Source organism: Puma concolor, chromosome A1 (assembly GCF_028749965.1).
Source record: "Puma concolor isolate L17-30 chromosome A1, mPumCon1.1.hap2, whole genome shotgun sequence".
NCBI lineage: Eukaryota > Metazoa > Chordata > Mammalia > Carnivora > Felidae > Puma > Puma concolor.
The window spans coordinates 217,406,845-217,426,526 of record NC_141667.1 but is presented as its reverse complement, the minus strand read 5'-3'; the positions used below and the strand labels follow the sequence as shown (position 1 = coordinate 217,426,526).

Below are 19,682 nucleotides of genomic sequence, written 5' to 3'. Positions count from 1 at the left end.
TACCCGATTCACGCGTGCTTTATCTGGTGTAGTGCTCAACTACCCATCTCTAACCTGAGGACTCCTTGAAATTTAAAGGCAGATGTTACAAGGCCCTTCTGGCCCAGAAGACTTCAGAACTAAAGAAACTTCAGCTCCGTCTTTCATTTTGCTGTGTGCATTTAGAACGTCACTGAAAGTGCCCAAGGGCTGCCCTAACCAGCATATTTTCAGAAACACATGTGACCTATTTTCAATTGTCTTTCACGTGTGTTTTTAATTTGTAATAGACTGGCTTCAGCTGCTGATTGCTTTATTTTTTTTTTAATGTTTTATTTATTTTTGAGAGAGAGAGAGAGAGACAGAGTGAGCAGGGGAGGGGCAGAAAGAGAGGGAGACGGAATCCCAAGCAGGCTCCATGCTGTCAGCGCCGAGCTTGACGTGGGGTCTGAACTCACGAACCATGAGATCATGACCTGAGCCAAAGGTGGACGCTTAACCAACTGAGCCACCCGGGTGCCCTGATTGCTTTAAAAAACAAAACGAGTCTTTTTAGTTACAATGGTTAAGTTGACTTTTGGGTTTGAATATGAAATAATCTTTGATATTTTCTGTTTTAATGATAAAAAAAAAAAACTCAGGCCATTGTTTTATGAGACCTGAAAATCACTTTGTAATAGCATCTTTGTTCTGTACATCTTATAGAAACGTGGCCCGATGCCGTACTTTATGGCTGGTGTACATGTGATAAAATCTAGACTGCAGCTGCTGTCCCACCTGGTTAATAAGTCACATTTCTCCTGAGCCTTTACTACAGCATGGTGCATATAAGAAAGTGGACAGACAAATGCATTTCTGTTGAAGGCGATGAAATGACCGATAATTATATAAATGCAACCAGAAGGGATTTTTTTTTTCTCTGTGTGCTACACATTCACAGATCTGTTAAATTTAGAGCTAGTTCTAGCCGGAATTTATTTCATCGGATTGCACAGATGTGCTAATTTGGTTATTTATCTGGCCAATAAATGGTATGTCATTCCCCCCCCTTCCCCCGCCCACCAAGAACAAATGAGAGATAGATGTGTGCTTAAACCTCCCTTTCCCCTTCAGTAGCCTGGGAATTGTTCTCAGATTAGAAAGCTGGCAAATAGTGTGTGTATAAATTTGGAGACAAAAGCTAGATAGGCGTAAGCTGCTGGCAGACGGCAATGACAATTAGACTCCAGCAAATGACCAAAGAGGCAGGCAAATGAGGAATTCACCCCAAATCAAACAGGCCGTGGGCAGTGAATTTGGGTTAGGTCCTTGCGAAACAGAACACCAGGGCTTGTCCCTCTGGGTCAGACGTGAAATAAATCAAACAAGCATCGGAAGGCAGGAAAGCAAGCCAGTAATCTTCGCAGACCCTCCAGCGCTGCACATGCCCACCTCATCAATCCTCTTTTGTTGAATCAGGCAGTGGCTGAAGCCAGAGCTCACGACACCCTTTCGCCGTGACAGAGGGCTTTTCAGCACCGCACAGTTTGCAAACACCAGTGATACTGGGATCCTGTCTAGAAGTTCCAGTTCAATATCAAACATGTTTGATGGCGTGGAGGAAGATAATCAATCTTCCTACCAAGGAAAATCCTAGGCAGACATGGGCCAAATGGATTTTTGTTTCAAATTTTGAATCTACAGTTAGTACTCTGTGGACAGTCCAGAATTGAGACTCTGCCCTAATTCTATCCTTTCTTTTTACCATTTTTACTTCCAGGTGGGTATATGATTCCATTTAAACCGCTACACCTTCCTTGAGGTGGGGGAAAGGCAGTTTTGTACTCGGCAGAACTCTGGGCCACCCCGAGGGGCCATACTCAGACCCCTCACTGCAGTCAGCTGCCTCCCATGATTTTCTGCGCGTCCCTAAGTTTCCTTGTTCCTTGGTGGCTGGCTATTTGTGTTTGCACAGATAGACTTTTGTGTAGAGGTGAGCCTGTGTGTACCACTTCCTTCCCTGCTTCTGGGAGGAAGGAAGGTGTGCCTTCCTTCCTTCCTTCCCTGCTCCTGTCCACTTAAGGGTGTTGGCAGGGAGGCACCACTTCCTCTGCCTTTCACAATCCTTCCAGCCGGCCTAAGAACCAAATTAACATGAGACCGCTTAGTAGGAGAAAGTCAAATTTAATTTTGTAGGAACAGGAATCCACACAGACATGGAGATTCCAAAGATGGTCAGGCAAAATGAGGTATATACATCCTTCTGAAATAAAGAGACGGGGTTAGGGGTCTGGGACTTCGAAGGGAAGAAAGAAAATTGGCGGGAAGGTGAAAAAAAGTAAATGTTTGGGAAACAGATGTTTGGTGGGCCACTCAGAAACAATGGACATGGAGAACTTTGATCAAAAAGAACTTTCTAGTTTCCTCCCAATCTACTGCACCTAGTTCATAGTGTAATGCAATCAATTATCTCTGATGCTGGCCCTCTTCCTGGAGCAGGTCCTCTATCTAAATTTTTTAAGGCACTCCTAAGAGGGAGTAAAGAGCTTTTCCTGAATCTGTTGGGTTTTGATGGCTTTTTAACTCAAAATAATCTGTATGCCCTTGGTCCCTACACTATCAACAAAGCAGTATGGGCCTCCTGACAAAGGGAAGTGAGAACACATCCCTGAGATGAGCGGAGCCTCCAGCAGATGAGCTCAGTTCACCCCATGAGGCTGCATATAGACATGACCCGATGAAGCATGAGTTCATCTGCCTTCTCTTACCACGTTCACCAGGCAGAAATTCCTAAATGTTAACAGTAAATGCTCGTAAGTCAATACCCCTGCTCACTCTCAGGGAACACGAAGCCACTTATGCCAAAAACCATCATCTTCATGAACTGATCAAAAACTAGGGCCTTGTTCTAAGAGAGGATCATTTTGAAAAGCTACCTGAGACTTACCCCATTTGTATCCTTTAATTCCTTAGCATTTGATCCTATCTCTGGGCCCAGACTAAGCATTTCTCATCTTGACTTTCTCCTTGCTTTCTGTGGGAGGAAGTCATTTTATTTATTGCACCTACCACTCCAGTCTCTCAGTTACTAGAGCTTGAAGCATCTTTTTAATCCCCCCCCACACACACCCAAAACCCAATTCTCATAATAGTATGTGTGAAAGGTGATTCTTATGCTTAGACTAGAGATTCACTTTAGTCCGTGTATTCCTAGTATTTCTCTTTTTATGATAGAAGAAGGAGACTCTTTTATATTTTTTCCTTTATTATGTTGGCCCTTGGGGTTTTTTTAACATTGAATTGTTTGTCAATTTGTAGGGTTCCTTTACGAAGAGTGTCACTGTTTTGAATCCTTTGCTCTGTTTTCCTTTCCTTCTCTTCTCTTGTGCTTTCTCTTCCGACCCAGAGCAATGACTGTGCTCAGAAGGATGTATTTGTTCTGCATTTCACTATAATAACGATAAAGCTACATTTTAAATTTTCCTAAAAGGAACAAATGTTGTTATTTTTTTTTTCCCCACAAACCTAACGGTATCTAGGCTCCGTGCCGCGGCATTTCTAGAAAGAAAAGAACATTTCTACCCTGGCTATTTTCTGTGTCATTGAATTCCTTAGCAACTTTTCTCCAGAAATCATTCTTGATTTTTTTTTTTTTCAGGTACACCCTGAATATTCTTGAAGAAATTGGAGGCGGGCAGAAGGTCAATGATGACATTATTGTCAACTGGGTGAATGAAACATTGAAGGAAGCAGAGAAAAGTTCATCCATCTCCAGTTTCAAGGTAAAAATCTTAGTCTACCGCTCACAGCCACCTGAGCTCTATGCTAATCTTTATTGTTTTCACTCCATTTTAAAGTGACCTTCAGTGTGAGGTATCTGAGGCTCCCCCTCCAATTTTGATTTTGCTTGAATGGCCCATTATTGTTTTGACGGTCACAGGCCATTTCATTGACAAATTTCTTGTCACTTTCTCCTGAAATAATTAATTTAAAAAACCCATCGTCTTAGCACCTTATTTTAGGCATGTTTCTTCCAAAGTAACATAAAATATAATATTTTTTAAATGTGCATGGCTCCGTGATTCAGATTTTTAGCATAATGATGGTGAAATGTAAAATACCAAAAGATCTCCCGTGTGATATTTTTTCGGAGAAAAGTAGTTGTGTACTTGTATCCAAATCCCATTTTTATTAAAAACAGCATTATATTTTATTAAATTTCTTAACTCGTGTTTCATACATTAGTTGGATCCTTCCCCTAGGGACTTGCACACCTGATTCGTGTCATAATGTCTGGACCGTCTTAACTATGTTTTTTTTTTGGTTTAAAGGTCAGGAATTAGGGCAGGGGACCCCTTCAGTGTCTGTATTTCTATGATTGCAGAGGCAGTTTGTCACCATTCAGTCTTCTGCTTCAAAATCAGGAAAACAGCCTTCTGCTTCAAAATAAAGAAAAAAAAATTAAAGTTTCACCCCACCAAAAAGAGTAGGAAGTATTTCTGAGTTGTGCTATACCAAGAGCGCCCACTCCCTGTGAGCTCATCACAGATAACGGCTGACCCTTCCGTCTGGAGAACTTAATAGAGGCAGGAGCAGAGGCTGGTGAGAGGCGCAAGCAAGGTCTAATGAAAGAAGATTTGGAAAGGCAGGCTTTGTCAGAGCTACTGGACCCTGCTGTGGTGGCCGGGAAGCAGCTATGGGGAAGTATATATACGAATGGGCATGGCTGTGTTCCAATAAAACTTTATTGATAAAAGCAGACAACGGGCCACGTTTGGGAGCACTCTCAGTATGGAGTGTGCCCTGAGTAGCAGAGGCTCCTTGTTTATGATGTATCAGGTCATCTCACAGACATTGTGAAGGCGGCTTTACTGTTTTCCTCATTTTATAGGTAAGGAAACTGGAACTCAAGTAATCGAGGTTACAGCTAGTAATTGCAGGGGAGGATCCATCAGGGAGCGGAATGCGCCTTTACCTGCAGGGTGAGGTTACCGAGCAGTGTGTATCTCTAGGTTGCTTAACCATTACTATGCAGGGATTGGGTAGATAGCCCCGAGGTGCAATCTTTCTGTAACACACGTGCCGCTGGGGCCCGCCAGGTCACCCTGGGGCTTCTGGGGCCTTCTCCTGGGACTCACTCCTGGGAATGTTTGACAGCTCTTTGGTTTCTTGTGTTGCTCTGGGCTAATTTTCTCCTGTCTTCTCACTAAGTCATTATAGAATTGATGAAGTAAAACACACACACACACACACACACACACACACACACGGAAGAAGTCAAATTAGCCCCACATTCTTTTTAAGTGAAACCCTAAAAAACTGAACACACTTCACTCTTGATGAACCATTTTGGAAATAGCCCTGGTCCCCTCCTCATCTGTGAATGCCAAGTGCTGGTCACCTCTGCCCATCGGCACTTCGGCAAGATGGTGGGCAGAAAGTAGGTGAGACGGCCAGACTCAGACCCTTCCATTTTGTTTCCCTTGCGGCTGTTCATCAAGGCTCAGGCTAACGCTGGAAATGGTTGTGATTGCATAGTAATTCATTTTTGTGGCAGTTCTCCTATTACCAAGAAGTAAATAAAAATGGACGCTTTATCTTTTTAAAAATATCATTCTTCGTCTTATCCAGAGGACCAGTCCTAGAGACCTAGCATCTTGCAGGGGTCCTCTAGCTCATTTCTTACTAAGAATTTATTCTGAGGGGCGCCTGGATGGCTCAGTCAGTTAAGGATCCGACTTTGACTCAGGACATGATCTCACGGTTCGTGAGTTCAAGCCCCACGTCAGGCTGTCTGCTGTCAGCACAGAGCCCGCTTGGGATCCTCTGTCTCCTTCTCTCTCTGCACCTTCACTACCCACTCATGCTCTCAATCTGTCTCAAAAATAAAAATTAAAAAAAACATTAAAAAAAGAGATTTTTCTGATTTGGACCCTCCAGGTGTGCAGTGTTTGGACTTGACCGTGCTCAGATGGTGTGGGCAGCTGCCTCTCCATGTGTGCTCACAGGTCCCCGGGATGGGGGAGAGCACGTGGGAGCATCCACGGCTCTACGCGTGAAAATCACAGTGTTTCACAGGGCCAGAGAAAAGAGCCCAGGATTTTAAGTCCGAGTACCCAGGTTCAAATCCCAGCTCCACCACTTATGAGTGAGGCACTTAACCTCAGAAACTCTCTTCACTCGCTATAAATTAAGACGAGATGCCTATACCTGGGGTTTGCAGTGACACGTGAGGTAGCCTAGGAGAAAGTTCTGGGCAAACAGTGAGGCACCGACAAGTGCTAGTTATCGTCACTGCATTTAATCACACAACTGCCACAACCACCTCCTTAGACCCATGGACTCTATTCTTTCCCTGAGGTCTCCAAGAAAGGGGCGTCCTCTGAAACTCCTGCCCAGCGGGGGCCTCATCATGATCCCTGCCAGTCACTTCCGGGATGTCATATGAACCTGTTGCCATTCACTGTTTGCCTGTGGGCAGACAGTGGGTTTCCTCAGCTTAGTGAGGCAGGCGCCAGGAAGTTGGTGACGCCCCTACAGAAACTACAGTTGACTTGCAACACCGTGTGGAACACTGTGGCATTTCCCAGTGTAGGCTGTATTTATTTCGTATTTAAGACGAGAGATGGGGCGCCTGGGTGGTTCAGTTGGTTAGGCGACTGACTTCGGCTCGGGTCATGATCTCACAGTTCGTGCGTGAGTTCGAGCCCTGCGTCGGGCTCTGTGCTGACAGCTCGGAGCCTGGAGCCTGCTTCAGATTCTGTGTCTTCCCTCTCTCTACCCCTCCCCTGCTCACGCTCTGTGTCTCCCTGTCTCTCAATAATAAATAAATGTTAAAAAAAAAAAATTAAAAAAAAAAAAGACGAAAGAACCAGCCATTTCCCTTGAGCTGAACAGAAGTAACTTGGGGGCATATTGATGGACCAACTCTTTCTCTCTGCGCAGGACCCGAAGATTAGCACAAGTCTACCTGTTCTGGATCTCATTGATGCCATTCAACCGGGTTCCATTAACTATGACCTTCTGAAGACGGAAAACCTGAATGATGAAGAGAAACTCAACAATGCAAAGTACGTAAACAAACCTGAGGCCGGGGAGGCGGGGGACCCAGCTGGCAACTGGGTAATAGCTGTAAAGGCTATTGCTTGTGCCTTCGCACAGTTTATTGCACTAGCGATGCTTTTTCTTCTCATTATTTACTGTGTCGCATCATCATTATTTTAGACATTGCACAATAGCAGCTGAAGAGTCCTAGTGTTAAGCATGGGGGCAAGACCAAGAACAACAAGGATATTCTTCCAGTTGAGAAGCAAGCCTATAGTTTCATAAAACCAATGTCCTAATCATAATCTATGGGAGACTTCCTAAATAAGGTACATGGCAGGCCCAAATATAAACATCCCATTTGTGATTATCCGTGGATATGAATAGGCAGGGGGTGGGGTTCAAGGCCAGAGTCTTTACCAGCTTGAGAGCGGCTCCCTGAGGGCAGCTTTGGCATGTAGAGTGAGGGTCAGCACATGATGGCCTGTGAGCCGAATTTGGTCTGTTGTCCGCTTTTGTAAATAAAGTTTTATTGGCATAGCCGTGCCTGTTCATTTATATATTTTCTGTAGCCGCTTCCCTGCTAGAAGGGTGGACTCGAGTCATTGCGACAAAGCCCACAAAGCCTAAAATGTGGGCTCTGTGAGTTTTTGTGGCAAGTTTGCTGACCCATCCTCTGGAGGGGTGCCTTTCTCGGAACAGGTTGTATCAGTTTCCGATGGTGGTCGCAACCGAATACCACGAACAGGGCAGCTTAAAACAACGGAAATGTATTGTCTCGGGGCGCCTGGGTGGCGCAGTCGGTTAAGCGTCCGACTTCAGCCAGGTCACGATCTCGCGGTCCGTGAGTTCGAGCCCCGCGTCAGGCTCTGGGCTGATGGCTCGGAGCCTGGAGCCTGTTTCCGATTCTGTGTCTCCCTCTCTCTCTGCCCCTCCCCCGTTCATGCTCTGTCTCTCTCTGTCCCAAAAATAAATAAAAAAAAAAAAAAACGTTGAAAAAAAAATTAAAAAAAAAAAAAAACAACGGAAATGTATTGTCTCACAGTTGTGGAAGCTAGAAGGACAAGACTGAGGTGTCGGCAGGGTTGGTTCCTTCTCAGGCTGTGAGGGAGGGTCGGTCCCGTGCCTCTCTCCTCGCTTCTGGTGATGGGCAGCAGTCCTTGGCCAGCAGTCTCTGCCTTCCCCTCCAGGTGATCTTCTTCCCTGTGTGTCTATGACTTTATGTGGCTGTCTTCCTTCTGTGTCTGTGTCTCCTCTATGACCTCATCGTAACTAAGTACATCCGAAACAACTTTCTTTCCGAAGAAGGTCATCATCTGAATTACTAGGGGATAGGGCTTCCACCTATCTTTGGGCGGGGAGACACAATTCAACCCATCAGAAAGTTCCAGAATTAACAAGTTGAGTAGTGCCTGGCAGCCCTGTATGTTCATAACCTCAATAGTATTCTTCTTTTCACAGTTTGGGGAAGTGTAGGTCCTTTGTTCCTTGTATGCTGGAATTACAAATGGCAGTTACAAGAGATGGTGGGGGGAGGGGGTACGGGGTACTATGGAGGGGACAGGAAGGGAAACAAAGCTCTATGGAGCAAGTAACATCTAAGATGAGATAGTAATAAAGAGGTGGCGGTACCCAGGTGAAGGAGGCAGAAAGGATGCTAAAGGGAGGAATATGTGTGAAGGCCCAGAAAAAAGAAAAAAAGACTTGGGCCTAGTTTTTCAAGGGGAATGCGATGAGGCTGAAGGAATTTGAAGCTCCTCAAGTTCACTTACAGAGCCCAAGGTCATAGAATTACTAAGTGGTCCAGCTTAGATTCAAAATCGGACTTCAGAGCCCAGGCTCTCGAGCACTCTTCTCTAAGGACAGGATACAAAATTACTGAGAAAAATGGGTAAAAGCAATTCTACAAAAATGCCCCAAAATGGCTGTGTTATGGTGGCAAGATTTGCATGATTTTTTGAGGCTCTTGTTTCTAATTTTTCAACGATTCCCCTCTCCCTTTTATAATGGGAAAATACATTTTAATTTCATTGATCATTAATGTAGAGGCAGTGATTGAGACATGAGCAGGAAGCAAAAAATGGGGACCACTCCTGCCTGAGGCCCTTAATTTAATGTGATCAATAGAGTAAGAGTTAAGTTGGTCTAGAGAGCAGAGGGCATAATGGGGCCTTGGGTGGCTTGGAGAGTCTCTTGAGTCGCCATTGTAAGAGGTTACTACTTACAGGTCATTACTAAGAGGTAATCGCCGAGGTGAAAAAAAGAGTTTCCAGGTAGCAGTGTGGGCTCATTTGAAAAGAGATCATAACTCATAAAAATTATCTTCATATAATTATAAAAACAGAGCAAACTGTTCCACTGGAGCTGTGATAATTTTACGCAAAAAATGGGTACTGTGAAACTCTGGCTATTCTAGTGTTAGAGTAGCATCAATAAATGCATGCCTCCGCGGGCAACGATCGCATCGGGGCAAAGAATGAAACTGACGCGTGAGGTCAAAGTATGAGACAGACGCATCTCCCCTCCTTTCTCCCTTGTGCGAGTGTTTCTGTCGTTGCAATGCGGTCCGAAGACCTGTCGCAGCACCCATCCTTTTCAGTCCTATGACCTGTTTTGCTGCCCTGCAGCCCGAGCGGATCCTCGTGGGGAAGGCATCAGAAGCGGCAGGAGCTAGGGAGGTCCGTAAGGACAGATGAGAGATTTTGTAATTTTGTAATTGTCGTGAGTGGCCGAGCTCGGCTCCCAGAAGCGGAAGGAGGCTGTGACTGGCTCCCGCTGTCCCAGCCGTGAGTCCTGCAGAGCATAGGGCATGTGGCACATGGCGTGTGGTCTGTAGTATGTGGTACGACTGTAACTCTGATCCTAAGGGGTCCCCTTCATCCGCTGTTCCTCAGGCTCCCCTCATCCTTCCTCTTTTCTCCTTTTAGGTATGCCATCTCCATGGCCCGAAAAATCGGAGCAAGAGTGTACGCCCTTCCAGAAGACCTGGTTGAAGTGAATCCCAAAATGGTCATGACAGTGTTTGCTTGCCTCATGGGGAAAGGCATGAAGAGGGTGTAAGGCCCAGAGGGGAGGTGACACACACACACACACACACACACACACACACACACACACACACTGGCTGAGCACGGGACACCTACAAGAAGCAGGGGGGCGATTCAAGCCATTCCGGAGTTTTCAACCCGGTGACACGACACAGGATTCCAAAAAGTGTATATTTGTCCAGCCAGGTAGCCTGTCCTGTATTTAACAAAAATGCTTCATTCTTTGCAAAAAAAAAAAAAAAAAAAAAAAAAAAAAACAACCCAAACCCAACCTCTTACAAATATTTTTTTATGGTTGAATTTATTGCCTCTTTGAAAATTTGGAGGGGAAAAAAAACACCTTATCTTCCAGGCATCCTTCATGCTTTTTGCCATTAGTCACGTTTAGTAGCTATGGTGTTATTAATTTTAATAGTACTTCCAACTGGCTTAATTTAGCTGCCTTTTTTGTTCAAGGTGAGAACCAGGAGAGGGGGATATCACCAAACCAGTCCTTAAAGCCTGTTTCCGGAAGGCAACATTTGCTCTGTTACGAGCCTCACCTTCTGTTCCCCTTCGCCTACACTCTGTCTCCTCCGGCTTTGCTCCACACTCTCTCCAAACTATACCTTCTCTGTGGCCCACCTCTGCTGCCCGCTGTCATGTCTGAGCCATTTGAAGCACCTGACGAACCAGTCAGGCTGGTGGGGTCCCCAGAATCTCTGGAGACCTGCAGAAGTAAAACATCATCAGAGCCTTCCCTCAGAACTAGGGTCCCAAATGTCGTGAAGTTTTGGTTTTGTCAACCAATAGGAAGCTTCTGCTTTTAACTCTAGAATTTGGGCTCGGGCCAGGTCTAACATCTTCAATACTGTGCCTTCAGAAAGATTGCGAACTCCAGACAGGTGACGTCCAAGGAGGGTGTCATTGAGCATCCGACCACTAGGGGGAAGTGTGGAGCCATAGCAAAGCCTCTGTCCCCCACCCACTGCGGCGCCGCCTGGGGTATGGCTAACTAACCACTCAGCTCTGCTTTCGTTTGCTCTTAGATCTTAGTGCATCTGGTTGCTGCAAGGCCATACTATCAGTGTTTACTTTTTTGGTACTTCAGATGCTTTTTGCCACCCCCGGGCTCAAGGGGCCGATGTGTGCCAATGAACAGTGCCACCCTCCACAGCGTTATGTACACCTAATGACATTTAAAGAATTCTGAAGCCAAATCACAGGAACAGTGTGAATTTGAGCAGCCCGAATAGGTTATACGATTTCCGTGAAAGCATACTGAAGGCTAAAGAGCCACAGAACATTGTGAACCGACACTAGGGTCCCTCCATCATGGTGACAAGGCTCATCAACGAGGTATCTTGTAATGGAACTTAGCCATTTTTCAAAGCAATTGAAACGCCTCGCCCTGCATCTGTTCCCTGGCAGCAGGTTCGAGAAGCCAGTATGTGGCTTCTCCCGGCCCATAATCTATATTTCTGCTGCATCTGCTGGCTTTATGTTAGACTGAACTTAATGTAGCCTCGGATGATTCTCCCCCGCCTGCCTCCTGGAAGATTGTTACTGCCTTAATGGAAAATGAAGATAAAATAGTGATCCAGATCTCTCCAAATAAAGTGTTCCCTTCATTAGATGTCTCTGGATGTTTCCTTTTGAAAGTTTTGTGGGCATGTAGTATAACTTGTTATTTCATTCAGCCAACATGCAGTAAAGGGCCTAATGGGTGTGGTAGGCCTTGTGCCAGATGGCAGAAATGTGCCGCTAAATAAGTCGCATCGTGCTCAGCTCATCAGGAAAGACTGAGGTTGAACAAACTGGCAGATGTGGTAAGTGATAAGTAACAACAGAGGGAGACAGCCTTAGAAGAAATATTTTAGCTAAAAACTGAAGAGTCAGCTGGAGTTGGACACATTGAACCCAGTCATGAGCAAAAGCCAGATGTGGAACTTGGTGCGACATGGCTTCTAGGATGAGCCAAGAGGGAATCCTTTCTGGCTGGCCGTATCTGATGTCCCCTCTCTAGCCTGGCTGTCCACACGTTGGCCGGCGGGATGCAGGACGGGAAGGAGCGTGGGGAGAATGCTGAGGAATTTCGCTGCAGCCCGGATCCTCTCAGGTGAGCCACTGTGATGGAGAAGCGCCTATGTGGCAGGGCCAGCAGACGATTGTCACACGCACACGGCTGCCTGGAAGCTGGGAGTCCCAGCTTCACCAACAGCTTCTTTCTGGAGGTGGCTCTTTCCCAGCCTGAACATTCCTGCAGCTTTCACACTCAGGAGGTAGCCGCCTTCCTGTATGACCGAGAGGCTGCAGATAGGAATGGTTCCTTTTCGTACAAGGCTGAGTTGATAGCTCACCTGACAAAGCCCGACCAGGCACAAGGAAGGAAAACTCAGCCTTTTGGGGAAGACAAGGCTAACGGAGTCTACCAGGCTAGTCGTGATAATTTTTCTAAATTTCAAGGTTTGTTACATTTTAAATAGTCAATCCAAATATGGCATCAGAAGTTAAAATCGTACCAGAGGATTTACAGTGGAGAGGGGCCCAACTTCCCACCTCTGGGTCTAGAGGTGTGTGCCCTGAGGCCAGCTCCCATCACCTCACTGGAGCCAATTTTGGGAGCCTGTTGTTACATCATTATTCGAAACTGGCCGTGATGGAAGTAAGTGTTTATGCCACATATGTGATCCAACTCTACAAATGGGGCTCTTTGTCTTATCCCCAGAGGGCTGGTTTATCAACTCACCACACCCCCCTGCCCCGTCCCCCGGTTCCGCTCCTGGTCAGCAGCCACGGTTACTAATTCCTTTTGTATCCTTCTAGAAATATTCTATACACATAACGCACACGCACACACACCCCTTTTTTATTACAAATATTAGCGTACCATACCCGTAATTCTGCATCTCACTTTTTTTTACTTAACACCGTGTCTTGGAGATTGTTCATATAGACCTGCCTCCATCCTTTCGTTAGGGTACAGTCTTTTATTATCTAGATATCCCAAACTGCACTTAACCAGTGGCTTATAAATAGATATTTAGGCTGTTTGATTGTTTGCCTCAGCAAATAAGGCCACAGTGGATAATAATATATCTACTTCCTGTGCACAGAATGTTAATTCTAATTTGACAGGAATTTATCAAGTTCCGTCTCGATCAAAGGTATTAATGTCAGATAGTAAAGCATAGGTCCTCTTTTAAGTTCCTTCAAATTATCTGACAAAATGGATCCTTTAGCTGATCCCAACTTCTCCATTTTATACCTAAAGGAGCATGTTGACTTGAGAGCACGCGTCTCTTGATCTCAGGGTCATGAGTTCGAGCCCCACACTAGGCATGGAGCCTACGTAAAAAAAAAAAAAAAAAAAAAAAAAAAAAAACAAGCATGTCGATCCAACAAGGAGATGATGTGCATACACGTACACACACAAAATGTAATAAAAGGCATAATGTGATAAACCCTATAACAAATTTGTAAATAAGGTATGGGAGCGCAGGGGAAAATTAATTCTGAATGAAGGGTTGCCAAAACTGGAAGAAGAGCTGTCCTCCAATGAATGGGAAGGCAAGAACCATGCTTTATACATGTCAAAATTCCATGCAGAACCAAGCATTTTTCCAGACTTTTAGTAAGAGCTCAGGAGCGCTCTCAAAATCGATTCATATTAAACAAAAGTGTTTCCTGACCATGAGAGACGCCAAACAGAGAAGGTCACTGGGGGGAAAATGATAAAGCCGACATGCATACTCAGGTTTCAGAACGGAAGGTGTTCCTGTGTGTGTGTGGAAATTATGAGAGGCTGTCTGATGCAATGCGATGGACTAGATGTACTTTTAAAGTCTCAGCCGGAGTGATTTTATCCACCTACACACACGCACACAGTCTAGTCTGTTCCCGGAAGCACAGCTGCGGTCTTGATTGTAAAAGCTGCATGGGTTCAGCCCACCGTAGACCAGCCCATCTCGGACTGATGCTTCCCGCACAAGACACATTTCCGTGTGCTCCCAGCATCCCTGGATGGCTCCTGTTCCAACCTGCTGCCCAAGTTAGCGCACCTGTTGTCAGCACAGCGGCTGCTGAGATGTAATGGACTTTTGTTCTCCGTCTACCCAGTGTACCAACACACGTGGATTAAATGCTGGCAGGACTCTTGGTGAACTTGACCAGACGTCACTGCCAGCCTCATGATCCAGAAACCAGAGGTGATGCAAATGGCAAGTTAGCGTTGACTGAGCTTCTTGTGAAATCTAGTTCCTTTGATAGTTTCCTAATAAATTTCCAGTAATCAAGGCAGCTGCCGAAGACAACGCTTTACTCAGGGTCCTGTCTCGCCATTTCTGGAAGATTTACCAAATGAGTCTGTGCAGGAGTGACCACAAAAAAAAAAAAGTGAGAAAAGAAAATTGTGTAAATGTTTTCTCAGGTCCGAAGTCTACGTATATTTAATAATCCATCTGTGTCAGGCACAGAAGCATAGATAATCTAGTCAATCCCCACTATTTCACCATTAACAATTCAAGGGCAGGGGCGCCCGCGTGGCTCAGTGGGTTAGGCATCAGACTTCAGCTCGGGCCATGATCTCGCAGTTTGTGAGCCCCGTGTTGGGCTCTGTGCTGACAGCTCGGAGCCTACAGCCTGCTTCGGATTCTGTGTCTCCCCCTCTCTCTACCCCTCACCTGCTCACACTCTGTCTCTCAAAAATAAATAATGAAAAAAAATTCAGGGGCAGGTCAACAAAATGGCAGTAAGTTTTGTTATCTAGCATGTCAAAATTGGGGATTTCCATTTTATTGGGGGGGATTTCCATTTAAATGGGTATTTTGGTTAATAGAGAGCTATCATGTATCATTTTTGGAATAGGAAATTTTAAAGGATTAGAATGCATGCAAATAATTATAAAGCTATGTGTAATGTAGCATTAAAGTTGATAATTCAGTAGGCTTCTCTGGACTTGGCTATCCCAAGGTCCCAATGATGAGTCCCAAATATTCAAACTTTCTTGCCCGAAGGGTAGTACACAGGCCAAAGGCACCGGAAGCTGGTTAGAAATGTACAATCTCAGCCCTTGCCATAGACCTATTAAATCAGAATTTGCATTTAAATAAGATTCCCAGTTAATTCACGTGCACATTGAAGTTTGAGAAACACTGTCCTAAAAGAATAGAAGCTTTCTTGAAAGATCTACAGTTGATAGGTAGTTAATTTAATCTGCTTTCAATTAAATTATTCTTTCCCAATTACAGTAGACTTGAGAGATTAAAACAACTTTCCACTCACATTTTCCCATCATCAATAAATTTTCAAGGTAGCTAGAGTGGTTTTGCCCTTTAGTTGGATGCATCCCCCACCACCCAGCCTTGCCCTTTGCTGTTCCTCTCTCCATTGACCCCCCCTTCCCTGTGGCACCCATTCCCAGGCACAGGCCCAAGCTTTATCTCCTGGTCCTCCCGGATACCTTTAATGTGTCTCTTGGCCTGGCCTTCTCTCACTGAACACCTAGGGCCGCCATTTAAATACATCCACCCCGGCACCATAACACTGGTCTTCCCTTCTGTTGCTTCCCCACCTACATCAAACCTCCTGGATTTTCTCTCATGGTCTCTGGAGCAATCTCTCTATGATTTCCAGTGACGGCAAATAATGTAGTAAACCAAACTGTCCCAAGGACAGGGATCATGGCCCTCCAGAGCCTACTCTTTTCTCCCTCAAAACATGAACGTTGAAATGACTTTCTGGGGGATATAGTTTCATCGGTGTTATCTTCGCCAATTTTCTTTCTTTTTTTTTAATATTTATTTTTTGTAGGGGAGAATGCAAGCAGGGGTTGGGGGGGGGGAAGATGGAGACAGAGGATCTGAAGCAGGCTTTGTACCGACAGGCTGACATCAGCAAAATGGGGCTCGGACTCATGAACTGCAAGATCATAACCTGAGCTGAAGTTGGACACTCAACGTACTGAGGCACCCAGTTGACCCTCTTTAGAAATTTTCTAATGGCAAAGAGAGAGAGGCAAGTACCTTCCAAGCAAGCAACTACAATGTGCAAAGGTCCAGTGGTTGTCTTTGAGGAACTGAAAGAAAGACTAGTATGGCTGGTGGGGAGTGAGACCCACCATACCACGAGAAGTAAATGGTGTAGTGAAAGGGTTAGTAGGGGTCCTCAGACATTGGGGCACTTAATCCCCTGGGGAGCTTGTTAAAATACAAATTTCCCAGAACTCACAAGATTCAATGCCTATAGAGGTGATAAGTCCAGGAGCCTGCATTTTCCACAAATACCTAGGAGAGTCCGTAACTCACAGAGCACACTTGGAGAAGCTCTGTTCCAGAACAGCTGTTCTCAACCCTAACTGCACATTGAAATTATCTTGGGGGTTTTAACAAAATGCTGATGCCCTATACCCCTTCCTCCAAGATTCTGATGTAACTGATCCGATGGGGCAGCCTGGGCAGACAAATATTTAAAAGATCCCCAAATGGGGCGCCTGGGTAGCGCAGTCGGTTAAGCGTCCGACTTCAGCCAGGTCACGATCTCACGGTCCGTGAGTTCGAGCCCCGCGTCAGGCTCTGGGCGGATGGCTCGGAGCCTGGAGCCTGTTTCCGATTCTGTGTCTCCCTCTCTCTCTGCCCCTCCCCCGTTCATGCTCTGTCTCTGTCCCATAAATAAATAAAAACGTTGAAAAAAAAAAATTAAAAAAAAAAAATAAAAGATCCCCAAATGACTCCAATATAGAGTCAAGTTTGAGAACTACAGATCTATAGCCTGGTGTACCCTTCAAAGGCAGGACTGGGGGAAGCATGTTAGAAAGTGGGGAGACCAATACGAGGGATGATGATTTAGAAAGGGGGAAAGAGGGGGTGGAAATTTCCCAAGACAAACCTTGCTTTGTTCACAATTTAGCCAACAAGGATTTGCCTGTCTGGGTGCCACGTAAGCTTCTTGGTGGCACAGGTCTCAGGCTCTTGCTGGCCAAAGCAAGGATATCAGAACCCGGGAGAGAGTTCCCTGCCTTCATGCCTCAAATCCCCCTCTTCAGTGGTTTCGGAGATGGCATTATCCTTTCTCCCCTTTTGAAACACAAGGGCCCGCATACACCAAACCTTTGTGCAAATTATAAAGCTGCTTCACTCTTCGTGAATAAACATGAGAGAGAACATATGGAAGGAAAAAACATTTATCAATTGAGTGTCTTCAAAACCTCCCAAGATTATGCAGCTTTAATGGCTGAATGGTTTTGAAAGGAAACCTTGAGCTACACCTGAACTCATAATAAAAATAATAAATTAATTGACTCTCTTAGGGCTTACCTAACAATAAGCCTGAGCTCTGTACCCAGGTGAGACCAGCCAAGATCTCAGTGGCACTTGCCCTTATACTCAGGCTGCTCCAACTGAGGGAAAGGCAAAGCAGACCAGTCCTCACAGGGGAAATTACCTTCTTACACAGTCTTAATAAAAACTGAGGGCTAGGGCTCTTGAAAAAGAACTTGCCATGGGGCGCCTGGGTGGCGCAGTCGGTTAAGTGTCCGACTTCAGCCAGGTCACGATCTCACGGTCCGTGAGTTCGAGCCCCGCGTCAGGCTCTGGGCTGATGGCTCAGAGCCTGGAGCCTGTTTCCGATTCTGTGTCTCCCTCTCTCTCTGCCCCTCCCCCATTCATGCTCTGTCTCTCTCTGTCCCAAAAAATAAATAAACATTGAAAAAAAAAATTTCAAAAACTCTCTGTTTAAAAAAAAAAAAGAACTTGCCATATTATTATTGCCAGCTGATCTTCCAAATTGGCTGGAGAACAAATGTATAAATTAGCTGAGTCCCAGGGGACATGCTCAATCAGCTAGGTCTCCCAGAACTAGATTCTCTTCTGGGGAGGTGACTCATCACCTAGCTCTGGGAGCATCAGAGGAAGAGGACGAGTTGTAGCAAGGCCACAATGAGCCGGAAAAGACTCCAGGCATAGAACGTGTTGGCCCCTGCCAATGCCCTTGCTGGTTTATGTTTTTTATATAAATGGGACATTTTGAGCACTTGTTTCTGCCAGTTATTTTCAAATGTTATCCTACTGAATCCTTACAACAGCCCTCTGACAGAGGTTTTTATTAATCTCATTTTTCAAAAGGGGAAATTGCGTCTCTGAGAGGCTAAGAGATTTGCCTGTGAACTAGGGGTGGAGTCCATCTGATCAAACTTCACATTCTTTTTATTCTTCATGAAAGGTACCAAGGTCAGAAATCTCAGGGAGAGATGCAGAACAAGGAAGAAAACTTGTCTCCATGTTTTTCTTCTTTCTTTCCTTCCTACCTCCCTTTCTTCTGTTCTTTTTCTTCAGAAAAATAAATCCAACTTTTAAGTGTCAAGTATGAGACATTTTTGGCTGTAAACAATCATGTAATTACCACCACAGTCAAAATATAGAATCTTTCTACCACTCCAAAAAAATTCTCCTGTACCTCTTTGCAGGTTACTTTCTTCCCCACCAGCCCCAGTCCCTGGCAACAACCAACCTATTTTCTGTCTCTATAGTTTTGCCTTGTATAGTGTATCATATAGTTGGGATCGTACAATATAAATCTTGTAGTATTTGCCAGTTTTAGTTGGCATGCTTTTGAGATTCATCTATCTTGTTGCATGATCGGTAGTCTCTTCCTTTATACTGCTGAAGAGCATTTCTTTGTATGGATGTACCATAATTTGTTTATTTACTCCCCAGTTAATGGACATTTGGTTTGTATCAAAGTCTTCTTTCTTTCTTTCTTTCTTTCTTTCTTTCTTTCCTTCCTTCCTTCCTTCCTTCCTTCCTTCCTTCCTTCCATTATAAGTAAAACTGCTAGAGACACCCAATGTTTTGAATATTCAGCTGTTATGAACATTCAGGTCTTTGCATAGACACTGTTTTCCTTTCACCTGGGTAAATACATAAAGCAAATGACTAGGACATATAGTAAGTATGTTTAACTTCATAAGAAATTGCCAAACTTTTTCAAAATGACTGTACCATTTTGCATTCCTGCAAGCAATGTATGAGAGTTCAAGGTATTCCACATCTTCACTATTACTTCATATTGTTAGCCTTTTTTCATTTAGTTACTCCACAGGTGGGTAGTGATATATCATTGTGGTTTAATTTGCATTTCCTTAGTAATTAATGATGTTGAGCGTGTGATTACTGGACATTTGTATGTTTAGGAAAGTGTCTGTATAATCTGCTCACTAAAAAAATTTTTGGGTCTTATTCCTGATTTCTAAGTGTTCTTTATGTATGTTGGATATAAATCCCTTACCCAGTATGTGTTTTGAAAATATTTTCTTTCAGTTCATGGCTTGTCTTTTCATTTTGTTAAAACTATCTTTTGAAGAATAAGTGCTTTTAATTTTGATGAAGTCCAGTTTTTCAAATTTTTCTTTTGTGATTTGTGTTTTTTATGCTCTATCTAAAAAATCTTTGCCTGACCCAAGTTCTTTGGGTTCAGCCATAAGAAGCCCCCGCAGGAAAACAAAGGAAAGGAGGAAAGTGAGTTCAGGATATTTTTTCTTCTAGCTCCTTCTATGCAAGATGAGGAAAAATTGGTTGAGTTTCTCGATGAGAACTCACAGTTCTTGTCACTCAGCCCTCTGCATATGGCTCTGTGTATTTCCACATTCTTATCTTTTCA

At 44.6% G+C, this 19,682-nt stretch overlaps 1 protein-coding gene across 2 annotated transcripts in view; it reads left to right on the top strand.

Moving 5' to 3' along the window:
- Positions 1-11,664, top strand: part of LCP1 (lymphocyte cytosolic protein 1) — a 54,340-nt gene extending 42,676 nt beyond the window's left edge. For both annotated transcript variants that reach the window (XM_025924166.2, XM_086711841.1), the window contains exons 14-16: positions 3,617-3,740; positions 6,904-7,028; positions 9,930-11,664. In XM_025924166.2, the coding sequence (XP_025779951.1) occupies positions 3,617-3,740; positions 6,904-7,028; positions 9,930-10,062 (382 nt within the window). In that variant the 3' untranslated portion in view covers positions 10,063-11,664. The remainder of the gene's footprint in view (positions 1-3,616; positions 3,741-6,903; positions 7,029-9,929) is intronic.
- Positions 11,665-19,682: the final 8,018 nt, after the last annotated feature.